Source organism: Zea mays, chromosome 10 (genome assembly GCF_902167145.1).
Source record: "Zea mays cultivar B73 chromosome 10, Zm-B73-REFERENCE-NAM-5.0, whole genome shotgun sequence".
Lineage (NCBI taxonomy): Eukaryota > Viridiplantae > Streptophyta > Magnoliopsida > Poales > Poaceae > Zea > Zea mays.
In genome coordinates, this window is record NC_050105.1 from 144,944,391 (window position 1) to 144,958,952 (window position 14,562).

Consider the following 14,562-nt stretch of genomic DNA (forward strand, 5'->3'; position numbering starts at 1 on the left):
TCTCTCTTTCTTCCACCATTTCAGTCGCGATTTTGGATCGATTCTATCGTTCCTGGTGTTCTTGTGTTGAGAAACCCGTTGGTGATTGGAAGTGGAAGAAACAGGAGCTGCGCTCGTGTATTTCTTGCGCCCTGTTACTGTATTACAGCACCTGTGCGGTGCTGTTCTGATCTGATCTCTGTCCACCGTGGCATGGTGCTTGGGCTCCCTGCTGCGCGGTGTTCATCTTCTCGGGCTGGTGCCGTGGACGTCTCCCTCGGCTCCGGTAGCGGCTCTAGTATCTCCGTCAACCTCTCGCCGTGCAGGCCCGGACGTGGGCGGCAGAATTGGTTTTCTGGGACAGAACTTCGTGTTCGCTGAGCTGGTCTTCCCACGTAGATTTTCTACGTGCTGTGAGTTACCCATTATCTCACTTTATTTACTGTTTAATTTTGTGCAATCTGCTAGTATTAAATACTTGGGTGTGATTGCACTGTTGTGGGCGGATTTGTGTGCTCGATGATGATAGCGGTGTAGTGAGACAGCGTGACAGTCTGGGTTTTAGTGTATTATCATTTTCAGCATTGATATTATTTGTGCCTAATTAAATCTCTCTTTGTTGAGGCTGTTTACCTGTGTTAAATTATGTTAATTTATTTAGTACACAGCTCCTTTCTATCATTATTTATATTTGATTATTAGGCTTATTACATCTGATCTAAAACCCTTGTTTGGTAAGATAGGACTGTCACGTTAGTCGAGGATCTCTGATCACCTATTAGCGTTGGAGGGCTGTTTATTACAGCAACCCGCTATTTTGAGAGCAATATTTTAAGATAAACAATTATGTTTATTTGTTTAATCTGCCTTCTTCATCTGCAAGCCATGTTTAATTATAAGATGGACCTGAGATGCTATTTTACATGTTTACATGTTCTAGAATTGCTACTGTTCATTGCTGCAATAATTATATATGGCATTTATCTGAGTTATATGTTTGTTTTATTCGGAATTAGAATATTTAATCTATTTAAATCTGAAGGAAGCATGTCACTTATTTCTCTAAATTTACAACAAAAACTATCTAAACGCGAAATCCTTGCGCCACGAGCAGCCAGGCTCCAGAAAACGGACCTTGAGCTCGTTTCTGTGGAGCCAGACTGAGAGGCTAAATTTGCACGCGCACAGCCTAGCTCTCGAGCAAGTCAGACGACGCAAACACGGGAGCTACAGCCCGGAAGCGTATCCGGGCTGCTGGGCCATGGCGGCAAACACGCCCTGATACTCTGGGAGGGAGGCAGAGAGACGCTCTCTCGCACGCGTGCGTCGCCAACCATGCTTGGCGGCCAGGCACAGGCAGCCCACACCGCGGAGGCAGAGGCAGCAGAGCGAGAGCAGTCTGCAGGCGCGCGCGAGTTCTGCATCAAACCGCCGCCGGGGCGGGGCAACGGCGACATCACGCGCGCGTTACGTCGCATCAGGTTTGCAGCCTCCAAACTGACGACCGCAGATTCGACACCTTATGAATGAAGCCCGCGGGCGACGGGGATGAATTGAATGAAGCGCCTGCCCATTATGCACGCGGTGGCACTGCACGCGGATTCCCAGCGCACGGATCTGACGGACGGGCTAGCAGGACAGTTGGTGGATGAGTCATGCATGAAGCCCAATGCAAAGGCCGGAGCCGCAGCCGCCGGTGGTGGTCACACACTCACACGCAACGCAGCCGCAGCCGCAGCCGCAGGCATTCAGGCACCGGCACGCACACATGCATGCATGCGCCAGGGAGGCCACCGTCAGATGATCAGACCACGCCACCTTTGCACGAGACCTGGGCTGGGCGCTCTAGCTAGGTCTAGCCAGTCCTATGATCTAGGCCCTACGTTGTTTATCGCTGCCGCGCTGCATCTTGGTTGGGGTAGGAAAGCAGCCAGCCAGTGCGACATGGCGGTGACTGCCTCCCTTGTTCGCTTCCTGCGCCTGCCTCGCCATGCCGCCGGCGTCGGCGGCGTGCATGCGTAGGCCTGTCGTCGTACGTGGACGGCCCCTTTCCCTCAAGTTATATAAAATACACGCTGTTATTTATATAAAAAACGGTTAAGTGCTTGAGAGGCAAGAACGCCACTAATTCCATTTAACTCTCCGCGACCCCGCATCCTTTCTCTCCATGCTTCCCTGCATCGCATCGCGTGTTTTGCGGGGGAGAGAATGGACATGCATGCGTGCATGATATCCATCCATCCTGGACCGTCTCCGCTGCTTACCGAGCTAGATAGGGTCTTTTCGCGAACAGTGTTAGAGAGAATGACAAGAAAAAAATTAAAAAATCGTAGATAAGGAAACCACATGAGCTCAGCTCACACTTCAATATACTAATCCAGTGATCCTCTGTAGGTCTGTACCATATATACGAGCTACGATCGGCTTGGGCGCACGAGTCTTTAATTTGTCTCGAGTTAAAATTCACTTCTCAGTTTAATTTGCGCAAAGTGTTCGTCGACGAACGATGCATAAAATCACACGGTGGGTGAACGAAGCGCAGATCATTGTGTGTGTGTGTGTGTGTGTGGACTGTGTGGTGGGCTAACCGACGCTTGTCGACTGTGGTTACGTGCCTGCTGTCTAAGGTTTTGTTGTTGTCAAATTGATATCAATCCGTTTGTGCTAGCAGGATGGATTACAATTTAATTTAACTCAAAAGTTCCACTTCAATCCATCGTATAACGCATATAAATTGTCATCAACCTGCTATACGTCCAAATAAACGCAGCTCAATTTTTGGTATTAATTAACTATCGCCTCACAAATTTCAAAATTAAAATGGAGAGCTTGTGTGCAGGGAAATGAAAAAAAAAACTTTTTAGGACTAGTTTGGAAACTCCATTTCTCAAAGAGATTCTCATCTTTCGAACGGAATATGAACTAATTTCCTCTTTATTTTCTAAAATTCTTTGGAAAAATAGGGTTGTCAAACTATCCTGTTGGCGCCGATCCGGACGCCAATCACTGTGATAATAACCGGTTGCGGTGCTCTCTGCATAGGCATGGACGGTCCACGGCCAGGGGCCGGACGGTCCGCGACCTGGTGCAGAGCTCAGGTTCCTGCTGGACGGTCCGCGCGTGCAAAGGGACGGTGAGAGTCGCCGGCGGCACCTGGATCCCGCTCTCGGGAGGGACCCCATCGGGAGGAGAGATCCTAGGTTTTGTCTAGACTCGGCAGGCCGACCTAGACACTTCTAATCGACGTAGAGCCGAATAGAAGCGGAGAATTTGGGGATTGAGAGGCTAAACTAGAACTAAAATAGAACTACTTCTAATGTCTAAGGTAAAAACGAGAGATAAACTTATTATTGATTCGATTGTTGATGATTAATCGGTCGTATTTCTCTATATTTATAGAGGAGGGGGCTGGACCCGTTACAATCCAATCTTCCGATTTAATTGCGCGAATTTAGCTAACAACCGTAGCACGAAACTCGAAACCCTAACCGACTCTGCGCGCACGGACCGTCCACACCACCAAGTGTGGACCGTCCGAACCACGGACCGTCCGGTCCCGTCCACGCGGCCACTTTTGCCGTCCAACATATCCCTTAAAGGTTAAATTGTATTTTTTACTAAAATAGTTAAAGGTGTAAACTGAACCAAATATAGTTTATGAGGTTATCAGGACATATAAGCAATATGTATAGAAAATTGCTTCAAAATAATCAGATAATTAAATTTATCCGGTTGCTATATTTGGACTACATTGGGTAATTCTATTTCATAGTTTTGGGCTGAAAATCGAAGTGTCGTATAAATTAGAGGTTGAAAAATGGACCCAACGACCATACAAAATAATAATCTTCAAATACTTTTTTCTTATCCCATGAATCTTCAAACTTGATTAAGGCAATATGTTGATATATTCCAAATCTACTTGCTCTAGGGCGCAAGCAAACACTGCGCTAGCTTGAGTACTTTGCAGCATACTTATATCAATAGGTTCAGCCTCGCGGTGCAGCAGCATTGCCTCTCTTTATTTGCACGTAGAGTTTCAGCCATTCCTCGCCGAAAGGAAAAAGTTTGAGCCATTCCCTGGGAAGAGGTAGGTAGGTGAGAGCGTGAGACGACTGGCCAAATGGGAATGCTACTACGTACGTATAACCGCCGTAGTCTACTTACTGCCGCCAGAGACTCAGATATATATACGGGTATCGGGTGACAGTCCAAACAAGAAATTCCAAGGCAAGGCCGGTGAAAAAAAAAAGATGAGGACATAGCTAGGTACAGGCACCCAGTCCTGTCATGACGTAAAAGCTTATAGAATTCGATCAGATGGCATAAATACTACTATGCAGAGGGCCAAAGGTTGGTGGGACGAACGGACCAGCAGGCTAGCAGGTCATCCAGAAAGCTTTCGTGCTCCTCCATTTCTAGGCTATAGCTAGCCTAGCTGGGGTTGGACGACCTTTCAGGCACACGCATGCAAGTACCTGCAGTCGGTTCATAAGAGGAGGAGGAGGCCATATGGACGACGAAGGAGCCAAGTAGAAAAGGCAGGCACCGCAACCAACGGTATGCGGCTTGGCTATCATCGTTCTTGTTCATAATCGAGTTTTAGCTCTTATTATTAGATGCATTAATTTCGTATATATCTGTGCTGTTGTTAGGTAAAGCTGGTGATCGAGCAAGTTTTGTCAAGAGCGAGCTCATGGAGGATGGCAGCAGTGCTCCAAGACGGGCTACTCCCCCCACCCGCAGGAGCAGATCTGCCGACTTCCACAACTTTTCAGAAAGGGTAGGTAGGTTGTTATCGTCGACCACGCGCGTATGATACGTGTGGACGACGGATCGTGCATGACCCTGCTGTGGGCGTTTGATCTCGTGTTTAATTTGTCTAGAACACTTGTAGAGGAGAAGGGACAGGATCAACGAGAAGCTGAGAGCGTTGCAGGAGCTTCTTCCAAACTGCACCAAGGTAACAACATCCACACCTCTTCGATCTGTTGCCTTCTTTTCCGTCTCACACATCTCAGAATTAATGGCTTTGTTCCAGACCGACAAAGTTTCCATGCTAGATGAAGCGATCGACTACCTAAAATCCCTCCAGCTACAGCTTCAGGTAACTGAATGGCATCATATATCATATGCACAACTTTAATTTGGTCACCCTCTTGTGTTCCTGTTTCATTTATTTAATTTGCCTCCAGATCTTTCTGGTACTATATATACTAGTATATATATATATATCCTGAAGATGTAAACTGCTGCCAATGCAATCCACCCACCCACGGGTGTGTTCTGATCATCACATTATTGTAATAATACGTGCACACGTACGTACGCGTACACAGATGCTGGTCATGGGGAAGGGGGGAGGAATGGCACCGGTGGTTCCTCCTGAGCTGCAGCAGTACATGCACTACATCACGGCCGACCCCGCCCACCAGATGATGCCTCCGCCGCTGCGGCCCTCCGCCGGGCAGCTGCAGCCCGCCGCCGGCCGGCAGTTTCAGATAACCCAAGCAGCAGCAGCAGCAGCCAACAACGACAACGACCCCCAGCGACGACGACAGTCCAACGTCGAGTCGGACTTCTTGAGCCAGATGCAGAACCTGCACCCCTCCGATCAGCCGCCTCATCATCACAACTTCCTCAGGCCGCCGAGATTGCAGCTCTTTACGCCGGTAAGCTAAGAGAGGTTCCCTCAAACATCGCGCGCGCGCGGCTGTCGAGAAGTCGAAGCTAAGTCGTCCATTTCGTTCAGGCTTTAATTTTCTTCTTCTTTTCTGCTATTATTCCACGCATTTCCAAATTCTAAATATGAAAAATTAATTAAGCTGCTAGCTAGCTAGATCCGATCCGGGGAGGACGTGTGCTAAAACTGCCTGCAGGTTTTATTTACCTGAGCAGAAGCAGTAGTGCTAGACAAACTGCTAGCTTAGCTACTCATCGTGCACATGCCTCACGACAAGTTTATCGCTCTCGTTTTGTTCACAGGAACAGAGGGGCGGCGGCGGCGGCCTGCCTACCACGAGCCACAACGCCGGCTGGATTTCCGGGAGGAGTTCCTCGTATAATTTTATGGAGTGACGTGTGTGCTCCCTGATGCTGCCAAAATTAATTTGAAACAACCGTTCTCATCTTGAACTCAGAAGACGGCGTCAGCGCACTCTGGGACCTTCAGCTAGCGTGTGGTGGTGTCCATGCATGAATGAATGCAGTAGTAGTTATATATATATTAGCAAGCTAGTTGTGTCATTAAATAAAGGAACGCTGTGTGACTGTGATGCTGCTGCTGCTGCTCGTTTTGCTATCTGAATCGCACACCGTTCAATTCCTCCGATCCTCTGTGCGTGTCGATCGTACGTGTTCGATTCATGCAAAGGCTAGTTGGCGACGTCTGTGTTTTGTTTATCTATATATGCAGCAGTATGCTACTGCATGTGTTTGGCTTCTCTTGATAGTCAGATCTAGTGGCATCGCTAGTTTAAATCCAGTGCGATCACAAATGAAGAACAGTATTATTGTTGCAGTTCCAGCATGCGATCATAAAGTATTGCCATACAGCCAAACTGTCATCCTCTCCAGGCGGGTGTGGTGTGGTGGGGGTGGGGAGTTTTCATGGACATTCTTCTCCCCACCAATGAGCTATTGCCGGCAATTTGAGAGACACATCTGCCCTCTGGGACTGATGAGAATTCACGTAATAATCACGCTTGACGTGATGGACACTTTTGTCTGCATCCAATCCAACGAGATGAATAATATATCTCTCCCCCACTGCACCACAACTTGGCCGAATCTTTCAGCTTCCATTCTTCTGCGTAGGCAGACGCAGGCATCATGTTGCGGCACTGAAAATGAAGAGTCAAAAAAGCAGGACTACTTGTGCCACCCACTCTTCTTCAAGCCCATACCACCGTCAGGCTCAGGCAGCATGGGCTAGACTGGTTTCAGAGGACCATTCATAGGCCACATAAAATTCACTATTTATATTTATAGTATAGTTAGTAGCCTGGAATCTAGGCTCCAAATGCTGACTCTAAAAAGATCAGCATTGCACGTAGCGCGCGGCCGAAATCTAGCTCTACGCCATTTTTTAGCGTCCGTACGTGTGCCACTCCAGCAGATCGGCCGGCTGCAGCTGCAGGGTTCTCGTTCTCCCTTGGCTTTACCAGGGGCCGGCCTCCTCCTCCCACAGACCTTGCCCCGTCGTCTTCAGCAAGGTTGAAACTTGAAAGCACGCTGTCCACATCAGGCCGGTACCGGTCGCGGCGCACGACGTCAGGGCCAGAGGCTCTCGATCAGCGCATTCCGCCGCCATGACCTTCGTACGTGTCGGGGTCGTCCAGGACGTCGAGGCCCCTCGAGACCGCGTCGTCCACGTGTGTCAGTGGCAACAAATTTGGACACGCAGAGAAAACGCTTTTAGCAAGCGTGCCAAGAAATTCGCAGAAATATGGCCACCAGAAGGAAATAGCGCTAGTGCCTGGGCCTGGCGCCATGTGCCCGACGCAGTGGCCCGGAACGCCGCCGACGTCGCCGACAGCGCCGCGGCGCGCGTCCGTCAGACGGACGCCCAGGCCCAGCATGCTCGCCGTGCCGAAGTCGCTGACGCGCGTCTCCCAGTCCACTGTGTCCAGGAGAACGTTCGACGGCTTGACGACGTCGCAGTGCGTGCACGACGGGGAAGTCGTACCCGGTGCGCAGGTACACCAGCCCGTGCCGCCACCGAAACGCGCGCGCGCGCGCAGCCGCTCCAGGACCGCCCGCCGCTGCGCATCCCCCTTCCCGTTCCCGGCCTCCCGGAAACAAATGGGCCGCAACAACACATGAGAACCAGCCCACAAAACACAAACGGATGATTGATGGATAGAAATTTCGGGGAAAAAAAAAGAAAAGAAGACGACGGCGACTCTCCTTGACAGCCGGATGGCAGGCAGATCAGATGATGCCGTGCACGATCGATCCAATCCAAACCAAACGCAAAACCTGCGGAGCTCGGGCCGTGTGGTGTCGACAGCCCGCGTCATGACCCACCCACGTGCGCGAGTAGGATGGCCCCTTTCCTTCCGCCGCCTGTCACTGCCCACGCGCTGCGCCTACGCCTGCGTCGTACGTGCGAGCTGTTGGCTGCCTCTCCTCGTCCGGTCCGTGCCGACTGCCGGAGTGTTAGCAACACAATCACAAAGACTGGAATCTCCTTTTAGATCAATTGGTGGTGGTAGGATTTTACTCTGATCAGGGCTCAACACAGGCGTATGAGGATCCGGACAGGCAACAAGCCAGCCGCCGCCAACAGGTACGTTCCAGTCTGCCGTTCACTTATTACAGACAAGTATTTATGTGCTACAGTAATAGACCTAGTTCACCCATGGGCCTCCAACGTACTTGGCATTGGGCTTCTTGGTGCGTTTGCTTCTCTGCGCTTTGGCTGCAGCCTGGTCGTCGATCTCCAGTGGCACTGTCTTCTGGGCCTTGGTGACATCCCTTCCCCCTTTAGAAACAGCTTGACCCCAAGCTGGAGCGCACGGGAACGCTTGCTTGATAGCTTCTTCATCCTCCCATGTAGCAAGTGATTCTGGCCATTCTGACCATTTCAATAGTACCTGCGATATCACCTTGGAGCCCTTCTTGGTTAGCCGTGAATCAATCACCTGTTCAGGTACCTATAGCTCATGTGACATATCAGGTAACTCCGCACATAAAGGAACATGTTTGCCTAACACAGGTTTCAGTTGTGATACATGAAACACGGGGTGGATGGCGCTGCCTGGCGGAAGTTGCAACTCGTATGCCACCTGGTTAACCTTCTTCACAACCTCATAAGGTCCAAAATACCGAAAGGACAGCTTGTGGTTCATTCTTGCCATGACTGATTGTTGGCAGTATGGTTGGAGCTTCAGAAACACCCAATCTCCCACTTCAAAGTTTCTCTCCACTCGTTTCTTATCAGCCTGCTTCTTCATGCGATCCTGGGCTCTCTGTAAGTGCATTTTCACTTGTTGCATTGCTTACTGCCTGGTTTGGAGCAAATCCTGCAGATCTGGTACTGAACATTGGTCAGCTGATATCAGTCCAAGCTGTGAAGGAGTATGACCATAAAGAACTTCAAACGGTGATTTTCCCAGCGCGGTGTGATAACATGTATTATACCAGAATTCTGCTAGGGATATCCAGGAATACCATTGTCGGGGACAGGATTGCACAAAGCACCGCAGATAAGTCTCCAGACACTGGTTCACCCGTTCCGTCTGTCCATCAGACTGCGGGTGGTAAGCACTGCTCATACACAATTTGGTGCCTGCCAAAGTGAATAGTTCACGCCACAACTTGCTGGTAAAAACAGGGTCTCGATCTGAGATGATAGAGGATGGTAAACCATGCAAACGATAGACCTCCTTCAGATATAGCTTGGCCACTGACAGAGCAGAAAATGGGTGGGCCAAAGCTAGAAAATGGGCATATTTTGAAAATTTATCAACCACTACCATGATACAATTGTAGTGATGGGAAATAGGTAAACCAGATATAAAATCCAGACTTACTACCTGCCATGCCTGCTCTGGTATAGGTAATGGCATCAATAAACCAAGATAGCGACCTCTTTCCGCCTTGGCCTGCTGGCAGATTAGACAGGTTTGGACAAAGGTCATCACTGCTTGTTTCATTCCTGGCCAGCTGAAATGAGCCTTTATGCGTCTGTATGTAACTGGAAATCCCGAGTGACCACCCACTGCGCTGTCATGTAATGCAGCCATCACTTTATGTTGCATAGATTGGTTTGCACCCAGCCACACCCGATCCTTGTACATTATGATCCCTCCTTTGTAGGTGAAGTCTCCCACAGCCTCCCCAGCAGTCATTCGTCTTAATAAGTTTGTGGCATTTTCATCAGCATCATACCCCGCCCTCACTTCTTCTAGCCATCTAGGTACCACTGTCGATACTGATATGCTATGCAACTGTGCATATGGTTCATCTTCTGTAAAGTTCGGACGACGAGATAGAGCGTCGGCTACCTTATTTTCCACTCCTTTCTTGTACACAATTCGGAACTGCAAGCCCAGCAGTTTGGTGAGGGCCTTTTGTTGAAGCGGAGTAGATATCCGTTGGTCATCCAAGTGAGTCAAGCTCTTTTGGTCTGTTTTGATCACAAATTCACCGTTCTGGAGATACGGTCGCCAATGCTCAACAGCAAATAGAATAGCCAAACATTCTTTCTCGTAGGTCGACAAGCCCAAATTCTTAGGACCTAGTGCTTTGCTAATATAAGCAATGGGATGTCCCTGCTGTTGTAACACAGCTCCAATTCCGAGTCCACTGGCATCGGTTTCAATAGTGAATGTATTGGTAAAATCTGGCAAGGCTAACACTGGTGCCTGGGAAAGTGCCATCTTCAATGTATCGAATGATCTCTGGGCTTGATCATCCCAAAGGAAGACGGTATCTTTTTTAATAAATTTGTCAGAGGCTTGCTGATGATTCCAAATTGAGCCACAAACTTCCTATAATATCCTGTCATTCCTAGGAAGCTGCGCACATCCTTGACACAGGTGGGTCGTGGCCATTCCAATATGATCTTTACCTTGTTCGGATCGGTTGCCACTCCTGTTGAGCTGATAACATGGCCCAGAAATTCCAGTTTCTCCTGTCCGAACAAGCATTTAGATAACTTCAATTTCAATTGATGTTGTCTCAGCAATTTAAAAACCTGTTCCAGATGCTCCACATGCTCTTCCAAACCTCGGCTATACACCAGCACATCATCAAGAAAGACCACCACACATTTCCTCAACAAAGTAGACAATACTTTGTTCATAAAATCCTGAAAGGTAGCTGGTGCCCCTGTTAGACCAAATGGCATTACCCTGTATTCAAAGTGCCCGTGGTGTGTTTGAAATGTCGTTTTATATTCCTCACCCTCTTTGATGCGTATCTGGTGGTGCCCGGATCGATGATCTAGCTTGGTAAAAATGGTTGACCCACTTAGCTCATCTGTGATTTCATCAAATAATGGCATCGGGTACCGATTCTTGACGGTATAGGTGTTTAACCGTCGATAATCCACACACATTCGCCATTCTCCGTCTTTCTTCTTGACCAGGAGGACAGGGGAGGCAAACGGGCTTGAACTGGGCTGAATGTTTCCGTTCTCTAACATCTCCTTCACCTGTTTCTCGATTTCAGACTTTTGCTGTGGGGTATACCGATAGGGCCTCAACCGAAATGGAAGTGCACCCGGTATTAGAGGGATAGAGTGATCGATGGACCTTTTAGGTGGCAATGCCTTTGGTTTCTGGAACAGGTCCTGATAACGACCCACCAGTTGTTCAATCACCGGGGGTATTCCTGAATTGTCAGTCTGGGTTGCCACTCGGATTTCCAGCAGCTGTTCCACAGCGTCCCGTTTGACCAACCCTCTAAGTTGTGTACTTGATAGCTGCCTGCAACTTCCCAGTTGAGGTTTGAGTCCTTGCAGAAGAACTTCCTTTCCATTATGTAAAAACTTCATCCATTTTTCAGCCCAATGCACAGCCATAGGACTGTACCCTTCTAACCAGTCCATTCCCAATATCATGTCGTATCCACTGAGTGGCAACACCTTCAAATCCATGTGAAATGTTATTCCCCCACAGAGCCACTTGCAATTAGGAACCCAATGCTTACTCCACAATATCCTTCCATCTGCTACCTTCACCCGAATTGGCCTTGGTAATTTTTGCACCGGTGATATTGTTCCCATTAGCTTGTTGCTCACGAAACTTCCAGAGCTACCTGAGTCCACTAGAATTAACACCTGCTGTCCACAAACAGATGCTAGCAGTCGAATTGTTCGATTGCCTTCGCCTCCACTAACCGCTGCTGCAGATATAGCTAGAATCTCTGCGTCCTCCTCGTTTTCATAAGTATTTTCCAACTCCTCATTGCCGTCACTTTCTTCAGTTGCCTGTGCCATAGCTCACATCTCCTCCACCACATGTAATGGGACATTGGCAGAACACCGATGACTCTGACCCCACCTTTCCCCACACTTGAAGCACAGACCCTTAGCCCTCCTGTAGGCCTTCAGTGCCGACAATTTACCGTCATCTGTTCTCGGGTTCATGGTGGTCCCACCTCGGCGGTCATTTGTGGATTGAGCATTCCGACCACCGTTTACATTTGAATTAGATCCCGGCACCGGACTGAATCTTCCGGTTGGTTTGGAAAATCCTCCACCCTCCATCCTTCGACTCTCCTTGCTTCCAGTGCAGATCAGCACATCCTCCTGCAATAGAGCAAGGGAGCAAGCAGTATCCAAGTCTGACGGACGCTGAATAAGAATTACAGATTTAATCTCATCCTTAAGCCCATCAATGAATCTAGCGGTGATCATGGAAGATGTAAGCTGATTTTCGTGTGCTAAAAGCTGGTGCATTAAGATATCAAACTGCTCTACATAGTCCACTACAGAGGTGATCTGTTTAATGTGATAGAATTGTCTTATCAGCAGATTATGTTGATCCCTCCCGAAACGTGTGACTAAGTGGGTACAAAACTCCTCCCAGTTCATCTCCCTGATTTTATCTTCCATGGACTGAACCCAGAACACGGCAGGACCTTCAAAGTACATGATCGACATCCTAATCCATCGCTCCCTAGGCACCAGATAAAATTCGAAATAGGTCTCACTTCTATGCTTCCAGAGCTTAGGGTTTGAACCATCAAACAAAGGAAAATTCATGCTAGGTCCTACAGACCCTAGACCAGACCCTTGAGACCACTCTCCCATAGACTGACGCCCTTCCGATTCCCAGCGAAACTGATGTGGAGTATTGCTTGGAACCGTACCTTTGACCGGAGGGGGTGTTCGGACCTCATCGGTCCTGGCACCCGGTCTCCGGTATGGTTCATCCTTGCGGTGGCCTGTTTGCCCGTGCATCGCCTCTGTGGAGGAAAAACCACGATGAGCGGCTCCCGATGCACCATCCGCCTGATGATGCTCGCGCGCAGTCGGAGGTACGAATTGATCCACCTTGGCTTGAATCGCCGCGAGCGCCTCCCCGATCTGCGACACCTTGTGCTCCACTTCCGGGCGCCACTTCTGGAATTCACCTTGCTCCATCAGCACACTTCGCACCGTCGTTTCCATCCCACTCATTGACACCTTCATCTCCTCCATCCTTCGATGGGTCTCCCGGTTGCCTTCCTCAATCCGAGCAAGGATCTGAGACATCGGGTCATCTCCTTTCGGTGGCGCCATCTCTTCTCCCTTGGTCTGCAACCTCGTCCGGTATCCGTGGGGCGGATCCAGATTTGGCTCTGGTACCAGATGTTAGCAACACAATCACAGAGACTGGAATATGCTTTTGGATCAATTGGTGGTGGTAGGATTTTACTCCGATCAGGGTTCAACACAGGCGTATGAGGATCCGGACAGGCAACAAGCCAGCCGCCGCCAACAGGTACGTTCCAGTCTGCCGTTCACTTATTACAGACAAGTATTTATGTGCTACAGTAATAGACCTAGTTCACCCATGGGCCTCCAACGTATTTGGCATTGGGCTTCTTGGTGCGTTTGCTTCTCTGCGCTTTGGCTGCAGCCTGGTCGTCGATCTCCAGTGGCACTGTCTTCTGGGCCTTGGTGACACGGAGCCCCAAGGAGAGATTCCGCTACGGGGAGCGAGCAGGACACGCGACACAGGGCCCCGCCGCTCCGGCCTCCCGTCGTGCCAGTGCCCGTGCGTGCCCCGCCGCGCGCGCGCGCCCATGTCTGTATTGCGTTCGCGTCACGAGTGGCGACGGCCGACGGGACGGACGGTGGCCCAGGAGAGTCGCCCACGGGATTGGACGAGACATGGCCTCTGGCAACGACGCAGTGCCCTTCTTGGCTTCTTCCGCATGTACACTGGACACTGCACCCGGCGACCTGCAGACTTCCGTACGGGCAGTGTAGCGGCAGTAGTATGCTTTGCTTTCAGGTAGTGCACGTGCACTGGTGCTTCCGTTCCGTGCTTGCCGCTTCAAACTGGTGTCGCGGCTGCCCGCTGCGTCCTGCGTGTACAACTGCAACTGGAGTCTGGAGACCTGCGAGCGGGCGGGCAGCGGCGCCATGCCTTTCCTTGGCGACGTGCGGGTGCGGCAGGCTTCACGGCAACACAAAGTTTACCTGACCCTCTCCCCTCCGTTATGACCAACAGAGCATATTCTCTTGAGCTGGATTCTATTTAATCCCTTCAATTTAGAATTTTGATCTTTAAATTGATAAAAGGTGAGAGTCTCTAGTCCATCAATGAGTGACTAAAATAGCTAAACCATATTAATTTCACTTTTTGTTTCTTATTTATTTTAATTGCACTAATTGCCATATAATGTTAAAGGATATTTTGATTTTCTTACGATTTATTTAATAGACTCTAAATACTTTTTAGTCTCTTCAACTAAACAGAATAAACACTAAACTTTACTCTATAAACTAAAAACCCAGCAAGGCCCCTACTTCCTCCCTTGAAAAATGCCAAAATGGACATCCTGGGCGAGTCGCTACAATCGGAAGCTCTCCTTCGAGCATCCCGTGCTTCAGAGGAAGGAACCTGACACCGAGAGATCCCG

The 14,562-nt window shown here is 49.4% G+C and overlaps 1 protein-coding gene across 1 annotated transcript; it reads left to right on the forward strand.

The window, feature by feature from the left end:
- Nucleotides 1-4,336: 4,336 nt before the first annotated feature.
- LOC100272925 (uncharacterized) lies at nucleotides 4,337-6,363 on the forward strand. Its single transcript, NM_001147377.1, has 6 exons — nucleotides 4,337-4,539; nucleotides 4,635-4,762; nucleotides 4,877-4,942; nucleotides 5,021-5,086; nucleotides 5,319-5,651; nucleotides 5,965-6,363. The coding sequence occupies exons 2-6, from the start codon at nucleotides 4,676-4,678 to the stop codon at nucleotides 6,055-6,057; spliced, it is 645 nt and encodes a 214-aa protein (NP_001140849.1). The 5' UTR covers nucleotides 4,337-4,539; nucleotides 4,635-4,675; the 3' UTR covers nucleotides 6,058-6,363.
- Nucleotides 6,364-14,562: the final 8,199 nt, after the last annotated feature.

Bases quoted from the DNA above. Each gene is read 5' to 3' on its own strand.
- LOC100272925 (NM_001147377.1), top strand. From the start codon at position 4,676: ATGGAGGATGGCAGCAGTGCTCCAAGACGGGCTACTCCCCCCACCCGC. The intron at 5,087-5,318 runs GTAACTGAATGG...ACGCGTACACAG, and splicing joins CCCTCCAGCTACAGCTTCAG to ATGCTGGTCATGGGGAAGGG. The intron at 5,652-5,964 runs GTAAGCTAAGAG...TTTTGTTCACAG, and splicing joins GATTGCAGCTCTTTACGCCG to GAACAGAGGGGCGGCGGCGG.